Raw genomic sequence first — 20,174 nt, 5'->3', positions numbered from 1 at the left:
TTTTATACGTGGAAAGCCCAAATGGGAAAAACCACGGAGAGGGTTAACTCTCAAGAGACTATAACTAGTTATATAGAGTTTTCCAGAGGTGTGGCTCACTGCCAGATGGCTCATTGCCTTAATACAAAAACGGCTCACTGTCGGAATTCTCACTGCAAAAGTTACAACAACGTCTTACAGTCAGTATGCTCACTGCAAAAGAAAAGATTGAACTGAAAGAGATTGCATCTCATAATGTATGAGATTAGTTCCAAGATTAAGCTCAAATCACAATTTGCAAACTCTACAGCAGATCCGGTTAAAGATCTTTGTACAACTGTCTTGCAGCAGGTCCGGTGAAGGACTACTGCAACATTGCAACACTAGTTGTACTCTGACTCTGTCTTCGCTATCCGCAACTCACACTTCACACTCTACTTCTCTGTTATCTTCGCTGCTATGTCTCTACACCATATACTTCCTTGATCTCTCTCACATTCATTGCTCATATCACATCACACGCTGCCATATATATACCGGGATAATGTGTCGACCTAGCTCAACATGTTATCGAATAAAACCTTGACCAAGTTGGCCTCTGCAAGATATCAACATGCTTCCTTTTGCATAATCCATTGACCGATGCATATACCATGATTACCGAAATGGGACAAGGTCATCCGGACCCATAGATACTAACCCATTATAAGCATAATGTCTCCAATCTCCAAAATACAGATTCCACACATACCAAGAGTGCCTCAGCAACTGTCATGACCAAAATAGCTGATACCGAGACATGTAACTAATAGTGGGACCAGAGCAAGCACAATACGAAATTTCAGAGATGAGGATCTTTCGAATATCACTCCATTATAACAACTCAATCTTATTACAACCAGTAGCTATACCAAAACGCACATCACCAGCTCATAACTAAAAAAGGTTATACAATATCTATCCATAACAAAGAACTACACATATCGATTGCACATAGTATCCGGACCAATTCGTATAACACAGAACTGCACACATTGTCCGGTCCAAACCAAATAGCTAGTTTGAAATCAATGACAACAATATTCACACAAGTCTAACAATCTCCCCCTTTGTCATTGATGGCAAAACATATCCAAAACATATCTGCATATGACTCAACTCCCCCTTACTCATGCAACTCCTTAAATCCAAAAACCGCATTCCTTTCTTCGCCTTTTGACATCAAGGACAAAGATTGCCTTTGAAGAAAAAGAAAAGAAAGAAAAGACACAATATATACACAACTTGCAAAAATTGTCAAAACCTGAATACTATGCCAAAAAGGACCTTCAGCTGCTCTTCTTTGAAAATATAAGCTTGTATTTCTCCTTTAGTTCCAGAAGAACTCCCCAAGAACTTGTCACCAATTTGATGCTTACTGAAAAGCTTCTACATTCTACCAATAGATCAACTGCATGAGAAAAACTGTCTGAAGCAGATGGGTTCTGCTCATACTCAGCTACACTTTCAAGCAATGCTGAAAAATGCTACAATTTAGCCTCAACAATCTCCTTCACCTTCAAAAACATATTCACAAAGTTTTCTTTCTGCCTCTGCAAGAATAGGATTTCAGCTTGAGAAAAGTTGATTCTTTTCCTCTGCCCACCATCCTTATCATCCAAAAAATCAAAAGATTTGCCTAAAGTTGTCAATTCATCTTCAATAGCATCAATGTTTCTTGTGTGCTTCACTATAGCTGCCAGCCAAGAGATACAGTACCTGTAGACTCTACTATAGCATTGCAGATACAGCTCCTCAATTCCTCAATACATGCTGATAAGACTTTCTTCGCATCATCACAATCACTTAACAGATTCTGCATATCAAAACCTTTTTCCTCAAATACTCCAGCCTCAACAGATTGCTCAGATAGCTTCTCCTTAAGAACATTCAGGGATTCTAGGAGCAAGTTACTGGTGTCTTCAATGCTTATGTTATTCCGGATCAAATAATTAACAGAACACTTTCAATTCTATCTGACTCTACTGAAGTCAACCACATCACACCTATTTTCTTGATTACATCCATGTTGTCCACTAATTCAAGCAAATTAGATTCATCATCTAATTCCCCATCTTCCTTCTCTACAACAGCTAAATCTCCTCCAGCTACAAGAGACTCCGGATCATTAATCACAACAATATCTTCTTCTATCAGATCCTTCATGCTTTTATTTGACATCGAACCACTACCAGAAACTGACTGCTTTCTCTTCTTCTTTCCAGAGGAAGAGCCTCCGAAACCAAAAACAAGGTATACCGGTCCAACAGTCCACTTGTCCTAGAAAAAATTTAAAGTATGAATCACAAGCTTCTTTATTATTTAAACTGTTCAAATATCTAAATATTTGTCTTGAAACCGAGACCCCAGATTCCCCCATATGACATCTTCTTTTGTCAGAAGTGATCCCAAACAATACATGACTAAGCAAAACAACAATGAACCAAACCGGAACTAATAATTCTGCTCTTTTGACATTTTAACATTTTCAAGAAATAACACTCTCAACAATTCACACAAGTCGAATGATTTGTTTTCCATTACCAACATATGTACCATATATACTGCAATTGCCGAAGTGGCACCTTCCCTATTCCTGAAATAGATTTTATAAGAAATATCGTACGCAACATACCTCACCACAAGGTTTGTGATAGTGTTAATGATCAATGCTTGTTGATCACCCTTCACGCCGGTTAGGGCTTCCACCTCTCTATTCTTGATTGACTTCTATTCTTGATTGACTTCTTTGCAAGAACCTCTCCATTGTTGCACAAACCGGTGATCACAGATATAACCTCCCTCGAGATTGGATAGGGTTTATCCAATACGATGCTGACATCCCACATGCGACTAAGAATTACTCTGATAACCTCCACATCATCAAACTAAGGGAATTTTGTCCATAGATTTAGACCTTTGCTCTCCAATTCCACAACTGTCTACAACTATCATGACCAAAATAGCCGATACTGAGACATGTAACTGATACCGGGACCAGAGCAAGCACAATACGGAATTCCGGAGATGAGGATCTTCCAGATATCACTCCATTATAACAACTCCATCTTATTACAACTAGTAGCTATACCAAAACGAACATCACCAGCTCATAACTAAAAAAGGTTACACATACAATCTGCATACAATATTTGTCCATAACTAAGAACTACGCATAGTATCCGGACCAATCCGGATAACACAGAACTGCACACACTGTCTGGTCCAAACCAGATAGCTAGTTTGACATCAATGACAACAATATTCACACAAGTCAAACATAAACATCATTGCATTATGAAACACTTACATTTATGTCTATAAATTAATTGACTAAGGTTAAGAAAATTCACTTCCACATGCCCAATAATACCTTTATGCATAGTGATAAAATTTACTATGATCTCTGAAAACTGAATGACTCCTCAAAAAGAGAGAAACTCCTAAATAATAGAAGAGGTGGGAAAATAAAGTATTTGCCACACCTATTAAATACTATAATTTGTAAATTATTAATTACTAAATGGTATATGTTTTATAAAGCATATAATAAGCATAAGGTGTCATAATCTTATATTAAAATGATATATAAATGCTATAAAGGCATGATCCACGATAATATTATGTTCTAGCATGCTGTACTTTTCAGCAAGTGTTAATCAACACAAAAGCCGTGTGTTTCATCTTTGATATCTAGGGCTATTAGATTCAGTTCATTATGAGTCATCAATTTCAAGTTTCTTTAGGGAGTCTACCAGGTCAAAAGCATTGAAAGGAGCTTTTAGCCTAGCTCTTTTTAGCTAGTTCTATTTTTAGAACCGATTCAACCATAGTATCTATTTTTGGGACATATTTCAAATCTCTTATTTTTCGTCAGCTTTTATCTAAATACTTTATTTATAGCTTTTTTCTTCAGAGTTAGCTTTAAAGACTTATTTTTTGAGATTATTTCATGTTTATCCTCAATCCCAAACATAATAATCTTATAAATAAGTGTCGTATGCACAAGATATGGTTAATGATACTTGATGCTATGCTCATGCTGCAAAAATTATTGTTCAATCTGAGTTTTATGTACTTGTGAATCAATGTGTTTACATTTCCTTAATTGAATTGAAAACAGAGAGTATTGTCAAGCTTTCTGTTGGTGTCATTATTTATCTAAGTTGTAGCTGTGCATGCAGCTCTAGTTATTCAGACTCCAAAATCTTGTGTTATCTATGTGTTGGAGTAACACAAAGCAATGCATGTAGGAAAATTGCAGGTAATCCACTAAGATGGGTGTTCGAAGATTTTCCATTTCTTTATTATTTCTGCTATTTCAAAGGATAGCTTGAAACAGCCTAGTGAACAATCTTTCTTAAAGCCTGGTGTTCCAGTTCCCACCGGTGCTGATGTTAAGGTACAAAAAGGAAATAGGCGTGCTGTGAAAAAACTACACCCCTAGGGATAGTTTTGGTGCCATCTGCAAATCACATATATGGATAAGGCCTATGTCAGAGGATTCGCCAAATCTTCAGCAAAGTTTGAAATTCAATGAATTTATAAAAAAGTGTATGAAATTTGTGAAAATTCGCCTTCAAATTCATATGGTAAATGAGCAAAGGTTTTTTATTAAAATGTGTTTTAAAAAAAAAAAATTGTATGTTAAATTTTTTTAATTTTTGCTAGTAAATACACCCAATTCCTTCAATTCCATGATAGCTAAGAGCTCTGATCCAAACAACAACAGTGGGAGAATTGTTTACACACAAGCAAAGAGCAGGACGAAGCCAGTGTGGTTAGGTCAGCTGCCCTGTTCGGGCAGGGGCGGTGTGGTTAGCAGACACAAGGTGTTGCTATGAAGAGCCAGACCCAAGCGCCTGCAATTATAACCGTGTGTAAAACATTCAACAAAACAATGTCGTAATCAAACTGAGTGACGTTTAAGGTTTTGAAGGTGAGTTGTGAGCCCAACATGTTGCAACCTTTGCCCGCAAACCTTCTAGTTCACCTTCATCTCCATCTGCATAGTGCACAATAGTTAAGTCCATTTAGGGTTTTCTATTGTTTATTTTGTAATAATAAACTTACAATTTATAATTGGTCTATATTAAAAAACATTATATCATATATTTAATAATACTTTTATTTTAATACCAAGCAAAAAAAATACTATTTTATTTTAATGTTTTACTTTCTTTTTTTATTTTATTTTTAAAATTTTAATTTAATGAATTAAAATTTTAATATTTTAGAATATTTAATTTAGATTTCTAATTATTAATATATAAATTTTACAAATCTAAATTTAATTTAATTACCAACGATTTTTTTTTCGAATGTTTTCTCCTTGCCAAATTTCATTGTTGCCAAACACAAACTCAAGCTCGAACCTTGTGACATAGGATAAGCCTCCCTTTTATTCCAGTTTAGCCATGTTTGTTTGCATGGCAGCTCCAGGGTGGTGGATTTTGGTTTAGTAAGCTTTTTTTCTTTATGTGGGATCAGTTATTGGGCAGTTAGGCCCTGCTCCTGTCAGTACAGAGGTTTTGGTATGGTATGTCGTTGAACATTAGAGACTATTCTCAATGTGCAGATTTATCTGGCTGATGTATTTTGTCGATTTTTCTATTATCTTTTCTATATTCAGGTTAAAAACAAATTAAGGTAGTATTTAATAATTGCTGGGTAGGTAGCTTCAGTTTTAATTAAGGTCATGCATTTAACTTTTTTTCCTTTTTTATTTTTTTATAGCAGAGTTTCTTTGGCATTGGCTGTTCCAAATATTGAGCTATTTTAGCAGTTTTCATCCTAATGGTAGAGTACAATCCAAATGGTTCACCCCAAAAAAATATTACACAGTTCTTTTCCGAATGCACTATTTTTCAGACCTAGTTTGATTATTTATCAAAAGAAGTTGAAACTAATAAAATTGAGCTGAGGAACCATGAGATATAGAATCTTTATTAGCTTCAAGAGAAAACAGCGCTTCTGGGGTCCTTTCAAATGAATATTTTCATTAGTTCCTTATTCTGATAAGCTGTTATAATACTCAATATTTAGCTAATAAAAAGAGGTACTAATTTGCTCCTTTGGGCATCAATCTCAGTAAGAGTTCAAAGTAATAGGATCTAATTATGTGTTCCTCATTTTTTATTCAGTTGGGGGAAATGCTAAAACCCAGTTTCAAAACAATGAGCCACTTACCACATCTAATAAAGATAGATGCAAAAATCTCATTTTCAGGGCCTCTTCTTATTATTTTTTATTCTATATACAGCATATGTGCTTGAGTCCTTGATAACTCTTACTGTTTTTCTTTTTGTATTCAGCTCTTCCACATCTAAACAAAAGGAATATTAAACAGATGGATTCCACATTTCCCATTTTATAATCATTGTATTTTGCACCCAGCACTAATTAAAACAACCAGAATATTTGCAAACATTTTCGTGTAGCCAAGAATATTACATCATCTCTAGCATCCGCATTGGCTCCAGCCTCAAGCAAGCAGGTTATCATTTTTTCATTTCCATTGTCTGCTGCAATATGCAAGGGTGTCGCTCCACCTGCAGTAACATTGACATTGGCACCTCTCTGCACAACCATCAACATGAACAATAAAATAAACTTACAAGTAACCAATATAGGAAATCTAGAATTAGTAATATTTCCCATATACTAAAGATTTTGACTTCAACAGAAGCAAGGCATAAAATGAAAAATAGAAACCAAAAAAAAAGAAATAGTAAACAGACAAATCTCTCAAAGAAAAATATAACAACCAAGTACATAAGCCTCAATATCAACATTGATATTAAGTGATTAAGAATGCTCAAGCAACAACAGCCATGCCAGAAAGTTAATCAACTTGGGACAATTTGTTTTACTTCTCAAAGCATTTAACATTGCCATTGCAGTTTCACTAGATTCATCATATTATAAGTCTGATGCATGCCCACATGCTGAAAGAAATTTTACCATCTAAAACAGAAATTATCTTTTGTTGTTTGTTTCAAGTATTTTAGTAATTAATAGATTATCACAACCACCACACGTCTTTGTTGGAAGTTGACATTGATGTCAAAGTGAATAGACATGATCATTGGATTTTGTCATTGATGTCAAAGAAGATTGGTAGATTATTTGTCTTTGATGTCAAAAGGGCCAAAATGAATTTGTTGTCCAAGATAATCCCAATGCAAATGATGAATTTGGAAATGATTAAGAAGATCATTCAGAAGTCGATGAAGAGGACAAAGTCAATAATGATGCTTCTATGATGATAAATAATAATATATAATATAGCAGTTAAAAGAGAATATATAATATTAAAGATAGATAATACCTATATAATATTCTAGGTTGCTAAGAATGGATGTAAGGGGCAGCGATTAGAGAAGACCAGGAGCAGCAAACTTATTAATGACAATCTTACTCTTTACCTGGCCAACTTCTCTTGTCTGTACTCAAGTCAAAAAAAGGCATAAAGGACAGCAGTTGAAAGAGTATATAATATTACAGATAGATAATACCTATATAATATTCTAGATTGCTAAGAATGGATGTAAGGGGCAGTGATTAGAGAAGACAAGGAGCAACAAACTTATTAATGACAATCTTATTCTTTACCTGGCCAACTTCTCTTGTCTGTACTCAAGTTAAAAAAAGGCATAAAGGACAAAAGGTGAATAAGGCAAATATTGAATAAGACAAAATAAGCAGCGATTTGTTATATATGCACCTGAACAATAAAGAATATCATTAATAAGGCGGTGATTCAATAACAAAGAAGCAGAGATTAGTAAAAAAGACAGTTATAGAGTGAATCCAAGCATATGTGATCATACTTGTTATAGAGTTATAGACAATATCCTAGAGTTATATATCATCCAAGCATATGTGGTCATACTTGTTATGATTAATGAGATAAAAGATTCAAGAACAGGCAGTTATAGAGTGAATAGGAAGAAGATTTTATGAAGGCATAGAAAGAGTTTGTCACTGAAGAAGACATTCTTTGTGAAGGAGTTTGTAATTGTCCATCATCCATTGAAGAAACAACATTCAAGGTGGAACTTTGATTTGGAAGTCAGTACTTCCTAAACGAAAGATGGGTGTCTCTCACTAAGTTGGTGCTTAGTTGTGGAGGTTGGTGCCTACGAATTGAGGAGATTGATGTCTCCTGTGGGTTGGTGCCTACAGAGATTGTAATAGAGATTCACATATAAGCAATATTTTTGTTGTGGTTTTCACCTATAAGGATTTCCACATAAATCATGTGTTCTACTTGTGTAATTGTTGCATTTTATGTAAATGATATTGTGTAATTAATATTATTGTGATTATTAAGTTGAAAAGAAAAAGTTAAAGAATGTATAATATTGATTCCCTCCCCCACCCCCCTTTCTCTCTCAGTATAATTGTGTGCTCCAGTCTTGACAACTTACTTTAATTTAACATCCCAAGTATGAAAGCTTAAAAATATCCTTAACCCACCTTAACTCCCTATTCTGATTTCAAAATCCAAGAACTTCCATAGTTTTACTTTTGGGGATAGAGATATGACTCGCTGAATTACTTTGAGGAAGAGAAATACAAAACAAGAAACATATGTACCTTCACAAGAAGTTCAACACAATCAAGTGAACCGGCAGCTACTGCTGATAATAATGCAGTGACATTATCATCTGTCTCTGCATTTGGCTGCACTCCAAAGCAAGTACAATCAGTTAATCCACACAGAGCTGAACATTGCAATTTATAGTCAAAAGAATGAGGTCAGAAAACAAACCACTGCAATAGTTGCATTCTATGAACAAATCTGTCAACTAGATCAACTCCACTATGCCAGACTACACAAAATTTTAAGTCATAGTATATCCTAACCCGTGAAGATGATACAAATTACCCAGGAAAAAATTCAATCAGAATTACCAAAAGGTTGACTTGAAATTACTTTGCAAGCAAAGATTCCACATATGACTGTTTTAGACTTTTAGTTAAAAATCTTATCTTTTATACCAAAGGATAAACTTAACTACAGACACATAGCCTCAGTTCTGCATGCTATCCCCATAATACATCAAAAATGTGTCTTTTCAAAACACTATATAAAATTATCAAAAAAGCAGATTTGTCTATCATTAAACAATTATAGATAGAAAGATCTGGAAACCAAAGCTAGTCCATTTTGTTTGATCATTCTAAGTTAAAAATGAGAGAAATTAACGAGGGACAAATTATAGAAGTCAATTTTATATACCACATACATATCCATGTTTAGGTTCTATGTAATTTCTTTAGTTCAACCTCTTAAGTTGTTAAAATTTGTAATTAGTTATAAAATATTCCTGAATCTTAAAAAGTTGGCTACAAAAAACCTAAGTTAGCGGTTTCTTCCTAGGAGGCCCAAAATCGGAGCCGGGTCCGATCCGGCCTTGGGTTCATTGCAGGTTCATTTGAGTACATCGTTGGAAATTGCTAAAAAAAAAAGTCACCATTCGCGAAAAAAAAAATTGTACAGCTAGGGCTCAGGTAATATAGTTTTTAAAAGACAGTTTTTCGGTGTTTTCTGGCTAGCTTGTTCAATTCTTTGGGTGACGTGTTGATCACTGCAGAATCCGACATGTTGATCTGGTGTTTTTCAGCTAGCCCGAGGAGTTGTTATGAATCCCGCGAAGTCACGATAAGATAATGTTTTGTTTTTATTTGAAGTCTTTTGTTTTAATTTTAAATAATTTAATATCCTTCTCTTTTGTTATTAAATGATTTTTTATTCAATATGTTTATTCGATTGCCCTCATTTATCCTTAAAAATATTTAGTAGAATATGATATTTTTATTTATTAATTTTAAATTTTTCATAAATTCACATATATAATAATATTATAATATATTAAATTATACTATAATATATATTATATTATAGCATTCTATATATTATATTATAGTATTCTATATATCATAATATATATATATGTATGTATGGACGTACCTGCACCCATACCCAAGGGAAAAAAAATGCTGTACCTGTGAATCCATACCCATATCTGTATCCGTCCACAACCCAGTGACTTAGCAAAAAACAAAAGATTGTTTCTTATTAGCAACATTTAATTTTCATTAAAGTAGACTTAAAGTCAAGTTTTTGGAGAAAACTGTAGCAATTCTTTTACATAAACATCTCAGATCACACTCTATGATCCATCATTCAGATACAGATATCACTATCATTTGTTATTTTTGTAAACACATTGATATAAGATATACAATTATGTTTTGAGTTGAAAAATGATGGCAAGCAAACAGAAGTCAAAGAAGGAGCAAAATATCGTTCAGTAGGAATTAGCAAAGACAAAGATAAGGGCAGTTTTTCACACGTCAGCAGAGGATTGGTTTGGTGCTAGGGAGAAATGCCAGAGCTCCTTTGCCAATCAATGTGGTTCACAATCCTTAGATTGAATCCCTACAAAACCTTTGTGTTGAGGGAAATGTTCCTTTCTCCAATGTAGGAGGCTACAATCCGCTAGCATATGGAGCCAACTCAATACCCTTAGGTAATTGCAATTGTGAGATTTCAATGCTTCAATTACCTTTCTCTAGAAGTAGAGACTGGTTAAGGTGGACTTGGTAGACACTGACAATGGAGCTAAAACCTTGGAATTCGAGGAGTTAAGGCCACTAGAAGATTCGTAGGATTTTAACCAACACTTGAACTGTTCGAAGGCTTGATCCAAGAGTATTAGGGAGGTGATTTTTCTATTAGGACCCTCCCAAACAGTTTTTTGTCATCTACCCATGTTGAATATCCAGGCAAATGAGAGGGGGGGTGAATCAGTTGACAGCAAATTTTAACTTTTTAACCTTGATGCACAGATCTGAAATATGAAGCAGAATTAAAAAAATTAGGAAACACATGCAAGAATTCAGATTAGACATAGGAAACACCAGAATTTACGTGGAAAACCCAAGAAGGGAAAAACCACGGCGAATGCTAATTCTCAATATATAAACACCGGTTAAGGTGATTTTTACAATGGGTGGCTCACTGCCAATGTGCTCACTGCTGGTGGGCTCACTGCCCTGAAAGGCTCCCTGCCAATATGCTTACTACATATGGGCTCACTGCCGAAGAAGAAAGAAAGACAAAGAGAATCCACCACAAGACAAACACAATCTGTACTGCAGGAATTGCTTCCGGTAAATATCTCACAACACTACTCACATAATCACTAGATTCCTTCAATCTCGCATGTCTTCAGCACAAAAAGCCATATATGAAATCATCAAATCAAAATTCTATATATACTCTCTGGAAATCATAATTCTCAATGTCGGCTGAGACAAAGATCTAAAATAGGTCTCCACTAAACATTTTGATGGTGGCAAGGAATGAAAAGTGGACCATATCACATTGTTCCTCCTTGAACATATCAACACGCTACATACATCACCAAAGCTACACCTAAAACGCATCCGCACACTATGCATCCTCAATATCCGATCTAAGGCCTCGAGCTCCAGATCACGCCGGACCCAAAGATAATACAGAAAAACATCTTCCGAGATACCAAACACATCCGGTGAAACTAAAAAACCTTCAACCGCACAACATGCCTAAATTGAACATTCCTGCTCATCATAACACATCCGGACTTAATCTGGACCCAAAGGATTTGACATCAATGACAACACATAATGCAATGCTAACAACCCAGACAAGCAATCTATATTATTCTTTTCTGTAGGTCCATGGATATGAGAAGTGTTGATCTATTCCTCCAGGAGTGGTAGCCTAATTTTGATCCATTCATGGTAGATTGGATAGCTTCAATGCTTGATAAAAAAAATTGATCTATATGATAATGTTGAAGAAATTCATTTGGGCCTTAGTGTGTTTATTTGTGTCAATTAGATTTATTCAAACCTATTCTTGAGTTTGTCAATCTTCTTATAGACAAAGAGGTCTGGAAACAGAGAAACAGAAGGTGGAGGTGGAAGGATACCAACCCAAATGCTTTCATTGTTAGGTCAAACATACTAAGAAACATTTCTCAAAACGGATTAGCAATCCTTATAGGATTTGGTCAGAAAAAATCTCAAAGTGAGCCCTCATATGCTCTCATTTGCAAAGATTTAGCCCCAGAATTTTTAGAGGAATTTTTAATAAAACCCTCCCCCTTGGGTGCTAAAGAGACTTATGAATCTATCCCTTATAACAATTTGACAAATACTCTTGCTTCTACAGAGAGAGAAACTATGGATCCTCTCAATCGGTCTCTACGTTGATGGTTCATGCCATGGAGCTCCTTGTCAAGAAATTTCAGCAGATAGCCTTGATTCTCAAAAATACAATTAGCTAGGAAGGCAATGATCAATATACAAATATCCTTTCAAAAAGGGAATCACCTATGGATTCTCTGTGTAGGGAGTCATAATGTGAGTTAAGAGGAATGGAGTATAAGAAAGATATGTTCTCTGAGGCAATTTTAACCATATCCCACTCCAACAGTGCCTCTCTCTTAGTTGTACTATAATTCCTTCAAGCCTTTGAGAGTAGGCGACTGGCAAAGAATAACGGATGGTCCAACCCTTGTAAACCTACTTGCACCAATGCAGTCCCAATTGCATAGTTGGAGGCATCCAAGTGCACATGGAACTCCTTGCTCCTATCCGAGTATGCCAAGATAGGTGCACTGATCAATCTCAACTTGAAATCTATAAAAGCTTTGTCTTGCTCATCCCCCCACATGAATGGTTGTCCCTTTCTCGTCAACATGTCAAGGAGTACAAGATATGGGCAAAGTTCTTTATAAATCCTCGGTAGTAGCCAACATGCCCAAGGAAGGATTTCTCCCATGTTATGTTCTCCGGTGCCTTCATTTGTATGATGACTCCTACATTATCTGAGTCAGTCTTCAATCCTGCCTTGCAAACTATGTGGCCAAGCAGCTTGCCTTGGGGCATCATAAATCCGCACTTTGTAGGGTTCAGCGCTAGCCTTCCCATTCAACACCTCTCCATGTATTCTCTTAGTGTAGTTAGGTGAATATTATGCCCACTATGTATCGACAAGTCATCCAAGAATGCTTTGAAGTTTCCCACCGACATCTTGTCAAAGATGTGTAAGATGATGTGTTGCAAGGTAGCCGAGGCGTTGCACAAGTCGAATGGCATTCTTTCATATGCATACACCCCATCTTCCAATATGAAGGTAGTCTTCAATTTGTCCTCCTCGACGACACTTATCTGGCTGTAACCTAGGAATACGTCCATAAAGGAATATATCTCATGGCCCATAACCTCCTCCAATATGGTATCAATGAATGGTATCGAGAATCGATTTTTGATTGTGACTACATTCAGGCACCTTAAGTCCACATAGGTCTTTATTTGGTTTGCCTCCTTGAGCGATATTACAATCGGCGAGACCAACTTGCTCGTTTCTGGCTTGAAAATTATTCCTACATCCAACATTTTCTCAATTTCTTCATGTACCTTGGCGGCATCTTTTTGTTCATTCTATAGGGTCTCTTTTGAACAAGTTGTGCAGCCGGTACGAAAGGGATTTTGTGTACACAAAGCTCTGGTGGTATCCCCTTCAAGTCCTTATATGTCCAGGTGAAGGTATCTTTATATTCCATGAATATCTTGAATGCAGTTGCCTTTAGTACGAGGTCCCATTCGTCACCAACCAAGATGACCTTCAAGTTGTCTCAATCACCAAGATTTAGCTTCTTTACACTCAAGTCCTGTAGTGACATTTACACACATCGCCCCATTGCAAATGGGGACCCCCTTGTTTATTGCTTTTTAGGGTAGTATTTTGGCATCTTAGGGTTTTGTCTCCAGTATCTCGCCTCTGCAAATGAGTCAAGTTTTTCAAAATTTGGAGTCACTATAATCAATGAGGAGGAAAAGTGGTCAAATGGACTTTATGATGCTATGAATGCGCTCACATAGGTCAAAGGAGTAAAAACGCAACTTTTGGGGATTAGTTCTGACAACTTCCTACATTTAGGAAATTTTGCTTTTTTGCTTTTTTCTAAATTTTGAAAGTTTTGTTTTTGGCAGTTTGGGCCCAATCCGAGAACCTACTTTTTCGGTCTGTTTTTTCTAAAATTAGAAAGTTGCTTTTTTCTTTTTTCGAGAACGCAGGTGGTCGTTGACTCAAGAAAGATGTTAAATCAGGAGAATTCATCAAGGACAAACTTTAAAATCCAGAAGATAATTTCCAGAAAGGTTAGTTGAAGATCACGAGAAAACGGTTGTGTCTGGAGTCAAGATTGAGAAATTTCATTGTTCAAATCATAAAGATCACTCGTCCATGAAGAAATTCCTTGATCAATGACCAAGTCGCCCATGCTTGAAAAGTTCGTTGAGCACATGCAAAGTCAGCCCAACACACATGAAAAATTCCTCAACCATTAGCAAAGTCAGCCCTACCATGTATGGTATCAATTCCTAACCAGGTGTGAAGTTCGCCCAAGGAGGGGAAAATTCAAATTTGGCCAAGTATAGGTGCAAAAAGGCAACGGTTGTGTAGTGTCATAAAATTGCGCCTCCCGCAATTTTAACCACATTTTAGGTCCTTACCTCAGTGACAGCATCTCCTTCATAACCGAGACTTATTTCTGCATTTTCATCCCTTCACCCTTTCTCCTTCAAGACCTGTGGCTGCTCTATATCTTGTCCGAGGCCCAAAATAGGGCAGGACAAGGGCGTGGCGCCCCTGTCCCCCTAGGACAGGGGCATGGAGCCCTTGTCTCCGCCCCTTAGGGTAGCCCTATGTCAAGTCTGCTTGGTCTCCTATGCACAATTTGTCTTCGTGGTTTGCAATTCCTCCTTGTCGGCCTTCGGTCGTTGAAAATTAGTCCTTGAGGCATGTATAAAAAGGAATTCAATTCCCTCATTCATGGACAGATGATAAGGGATAAGAAGCATAAGGAGAAGATACAAGATTTCAAGGTCATCATTAAGCATTCAAGCATTTTAGTCTTCTTCATTCATCCATTGGAGCAACATTACAACATTCATTTGCAAGCATGTGTATGTGTTAGGGTTTTGTCATGTTACATGCCATTTCATACAACATTTGTGGTTACATTCCTGAAGCAAAGAAATCATCATCAACAAGTAGCAGATCTACAAGGTATACATTTCCATTGTTTAAATTCAAGCATTTGCAATTACTTTCTTTCAAGGTTGATTCCTCAACCGGGGTTTGACTGAGGCAAACCCCTATCCACAACCATTCTCCCTCTCTTTTTTGTGTGTAGGTTGCAGGGGCGCAGCTGTAATTGTAGGTTTGGGCTTCATTTGCAGAGACGGAAGAACCCTTTTTGTTTCGCGGATTTTGTGGAGGACCATGTACATTCCTGCCACGGTCCCAACGACTTTTCTCCAAACTTGCAGGGCAGATCCGTATCAGTCTAATTAACTCAGATCAGAAGTTAAGGTGCGATCCCAAATTGGTAGCTCCTCATTTCACTCATTTCCTCTCTCTTTTCCACATAGTCAACAAGTCAACTTTCTCATTTACAAAAGAGGGTAAATCACACTTCAACTGCTTGCAATCCACTCAGAATTCTCATCCTTGTTTCCCTCGGATTTGGATCTAGTGGATTCAACCCATCTTTTGAATGTAAAGTTCCTCCCAAGTGAAAATCATCCTAGTGGCTTCCTTTCTCTCTCCTAGGTGGGGAGTCACTAGGATCCAATTTTCCACTTTACATTTTGGTGAACCCGACGTCTTACACATTAATTTTGATTTCTCATTCTTAGATCTGATTAATTGCAATTTTAATTTCAAATTTTCATTTTCAAGTTTGATCTATTTGCAAATTTTAGAGGTAAATTGCATAAAAACCCTAATTTTTCGTTTTGAGAAAATTAAGCTTGGGAGGTGTAAAATTTTAATTGCTTGTTACAGATCTAATTTCTATTTCAAAATTACAATTCAAATCTATCTCTTTATTCTGAAAATTCAGTGGTTAAATCATAAAACCCTAAGTTTTAAGATTCTTCTATTTTCGACCTTTGACTGCAAATTTGACGGATCTAGACATCTCCAAATCGGCTGCTTTTTTTGGATTCCGCATTAAACTCATAATCTCTATCATCCCTGAAAAATTTCGACAAAAGTTGGTCGGACCATGTGCGTTCCTGCCATGGTCCTTGGCTTTTTTCCCGACATTTTTGGAGACAAAATTGACTGTATTTTTCTGCTCAAATCCAGAAAATCGGCGTACTTTGTCAATTTTAACACTCTCTAAGGTCGAACACAACTTCAAAATTCATCAAATTCACATCTTCAAATTAATTTTCATAAAAAGGTCCTAATTTTAGATTTGCTTTTCCAGTGAATTCAGATTTCACTTGAGAGACTTCTAATGGCAATTAATAAATTGGATTTACTTGCTCTTTCGCGTGTGATTACATTAATTTTTGCATATATTTATCATGTGTCGGATAAGAGTTTCTTCCATTTCCTGTTGCTTCTCTTTCTTCATAGCACTTGGTCATATTGTGCTGTTAGGGTTTCCAAATTATTTTCTTTTCAGTTAGATATCGAAGCTTTCACGTATCATTTATGTTGCATTATGGTGATGTTGTTAACAAAATACATTTCCTATGTTAATCACCTTAAAGCTTTTGTAGATCCTAAATCTAAAGATCCTAACCCTTGTACCTCTCTTAGGGTATCTTGTTTGAAAGAAATAAGATCTAATGCTTTACCCAATGATCTTTCTACAAGAGAGCAAGCATTGGAAAGTAATATGGATCCATCTTTTTCTTCTACACATACCCTTGAGCAAGGGGGGCAATATGACAACATCAACATTCTTACATCTTTAGATCCTTCTTATTCTCCTAAGACCTATCTTCAACATCAAAGTCAATGCAGGGGGGATGATGTCATGCATTTTATTCATGACCTTTTCCCTCGCATAGAAATCACTAGAAATGAGCTTTTAGATGATGATGTTCTTCCACAATCTTCCAAAAAGGATAAGCTTGATAAAGGCAAAGAGATTGTCATTTCACATGATACTCCTCCTTCATCTACAAATCCTTTTCTGCCTCCTTACACGTCAGATTTCAAAGAAATTCATGATCATATTCCTCCATCTAGTCAATTGCAACATTCTTATAGTTGTGGCTTTCATATAATTACAAAACAAGGTTTTAAAGGACAAGAAATTGGGAAATTTGAGCATGGAATTCGTGTCCCTATAAACCCTCCTACACAAACTACTACAAGAGGCCTAGGAAGTGGTACACCTCTTTCTATGGACGAATTCCTTAGGCTTCAAACTTTCAAGATTACCTTCAAAAGCAACAAATCAAGAGAGCTCGCAAGAATGCCTCTTCTTCCAAGCATCCTTTTTGTTCATTTCATCAAACCCATGACCATAATGCTAATGATTGCCCTGACTTTCAAAAATCTATTCAGGCTAGCATAGATAGTGGCAAAATTAGAATTGTGGATAATTAAACTTCTTCTAACAAACCCTCTCTTTCATGGCAAGACGATATTTACCATCCTGACAGATTAGCTGCAAGAATCTATTGGAGGTTGAAATATGAAAAGAACATTTCCTTTCCTCCTCAAAATAAAAACAAAAATCTTAAGCAAATGAAAGGTATTGAATATTGCATTTTTCATGATTCATATTTACATTCTCTTGGAAAATGTTATGCATTTAAGAAATTTGTTCAACTGCAATATGATCTTGCAAACATTTGTCTCACAACAGATCTAGTTGTATTTCTTGGTAAAAACATTGTGCCTTAGCACTTCTTTTCCCTTCATGTTGCTCTTCACCCTATGGCATAATTAGCCCATTTAACGGGAGCTCTTTATCGTTAGTGGTGGTATTGTTTCACTTTGACATACTTTGGGGCAGCAACATGAAATCCATTTTTCTTCTTCTTTCTATACATTTATCTCTATCTTTGTGCATTATTCATTATTAGATCTCTTTTCTTGCATATGGTTATTCTTATGTGAGCATATAATTGTTCTTTAGTTTCCCTCTTTGCTTGGAGAGGGGCATCTTTTAATGAGTACTGCACTTCTTCTCTTTCCTTCATTTTCTTGGAAAGCTTACCTCTTCTATGGTTTCAATTATTCACAAGTATGATATGCCCTTTAGCAGGGAATGATCTCTTGAGAAGTGTGTATCCCTTCTTTGAAAGAATTTGTTCCACTGGGATGGCATATCACTTGAAACTAATCGCCATCAGAAAATATGTAATGTTTCTCCTTGTTCTCCTCACCTTGTTCTCCTCACTTGGGGGGCAAGGATTTTCACTCCTTTCCCTTTCTTTCTTTCTCATTTATCATTATTTCTTGTAGGGGTTGCATTTTTCATATGTGATTATCATTTCTTACAATGGTATGCTTTTATGATTAATCCCCCTTGGGGAATATATGATGCTTTTTTTCCTTTCGAAGATTACCACTTCCTAAGACATGTATTTTACATTTACTAATGTCTTTTCTTGCATGAGTTCGTGTAAGATCATTGCACATTTTCTTATGTTTAAATCTCTCTCTAGTAGATTGTGTAAGCTCTTCTCGTTGTCCCTTAGATTGGGGGGCAATGATCCTTCTCTCTCTCTTTCTCTAGGGATCCACTTTTTACTATTAAGTGGATGGTGCGAGTTCTATTACTTGATGTCATTCCTTGTGTCGAATTGTTGTTGTTCACTCAAGGATTCTCTCTTATACAAGAGGTGTTAGTTCTTGACTACGACATCTTTTACACTTGGTAATGTACATCTATGATAAATTCACCCATCCCTTTGGGGGCTAAAAGTGAGTCATCCCTCATCAAGAATCCCTTTCACCTAGAAATAGGAGGAAGGATTGCATTCTTGTTCTTTCCTTTTCTTGTTCTAGAAGATGTTATATTTGTCTAAGACAACTCCTCTTGGGGGTAGATGTCTTTTGAACAAAGATCTCTTCTCCTCCAAGGATCTCCTTTACACTTACAGCAAGATATCTCTTTTCAACTATCTTATCCTTGCTTGAAGAGTATTCCCTCTCTTGCTTGGATTTATGACATTGTTGCATAGCGGATATCTTGTTTGTGCTAAAGTTATGTATCCTTGTTAGACATTCTTGGAACCAGAGGGAAGCCTCTTAGAGCAAGATTTCGTCACTTTTTGTATAGTGGGTCATTCTCGGAACCAGAGCATGGTCTCTTAGAGCGAGATGTCTTCACTTCTTTTTTTTGTACGGTAGGTCATTCTCGGAACCAGAGCACAGTCTCTTAGAGCGAGATGTCTTCACTTCTTTTTTTATATAGTGAGACATTCTTGGAACCAGAGGGAAACCTCTTAGAGCAAGATGTCGTCACTTTTCTTGTATAGTGGGTCATTCTCGGAACTAGAGCACAGACTCTTAGAGCCAAATGACGCCACTTTTCTTTTATGTGGGGTGATTATTCTCGGAACCAAAGCACAGACTCTTAGAGCGGGATGTCACACCTTTCTTGACACTTGTACTATACATTCTATACAGGTTGTAGCATACTCGAGCATAGACTCCTATGAGGTGCTTCAAACCTCACTTGCACACACGCGCATGAGGGGAACTAACAGCGTTCTCACTCTCTCTCTTTACATGGATCACCTAGATAGGCTCTAGGGGCAAGATTTTCCATGTCCTTCTCTCCATGGATCACCTAGTTTTAGGGGCGAGACGTCCATGGTTTCTTTCTTCTTCGCCTATCTTCTCATGGATCACCAAAGTGTGTATTCATGTTCTCTCTCTTCTTCCTCTCATGAACTCATAAATTTACTATTGATAGTTCATGGATGATGTTAGCTTTGCTGGCATTGGTCTTTGTGTCCTGATTCGTTTGTCGTCTTGTGTATTGTTCTTGTCGTGTGTCTTTTTGAGCTTTGTCTTTGTTTTTGTGTGTCTTGTGCCTTTTTGTTTGGTGTTCTCTTGTGTATGTTGGCGTGAGTTGAGACCCTAAGATTGGGGGTTGTTTGCTCCTCAATATTAGTGATGTCTTATGCTCCTTGTGGTATTGCTCCACGTCCCTCATCTTCATCATTCCTTTTCTTCTACTTTACCGGCAGTAGTGGCTTAACCCATACTCCCGCTAAAGTGGGGGCTAAATGTAGTGTCATAAAATTGCGCCTCCTGCAATTTT

General features: G+C 36.5%; 1 protein-coding gene across 3 annotated transcripts in view; it reads right to left on the bottom strand.

Annotated features, from left to right (window-relative positions):
* LOC131026826 (uncharacterized) overlaps positions 1 to 20,174 on the bottom strand; it is a 159,510-nt gene that overhangs the window by 93,726 nt on the left and 45,610 nt on the right. For all 3 annotated transcript variants that reach the window (XR_009102396.2, XM_057956817.2, XM_057956816.2), the window contains exons 6-7: positions 8,620 to 8,706; positions 6,472 to 6,597 (exon numbers count right to left, since the gene is read on the bottom strand). Coding sequence is in view for 2 of the 3 variants with exons in the window: in XM_057956817.2 (XP_057812800.2) it covers positions 6,472 to 6,597; positions 8,620 to 8,706 (213 nt within the window). In the remaining variant the exon portion in view is untranslated. The remainder of the gene's footprint in view (positions 1 to 6,471; positions 6,598 to 8,619; positions 8,707 to 20,174) is intronic.

This window comes from Cryptomeria japonica, chromosome 1 (assembly GCF_030272615.1).
Source record: "Cryptomeria japonica chromosome 1, Sugi_1.0, whole genome shotgun sequence".
Lineage (NCBI taxonomy): Eukaryota > Viridiplantae > Streptophyta > Pinopsida > Cupressales > Cupressaceae > Cryptomeria > Cryptomeria japonica.
Note: the sequence above shows the minus strand (reverse complement) of the source record. Positions and strands in the feature narration are given on the sequence as shown.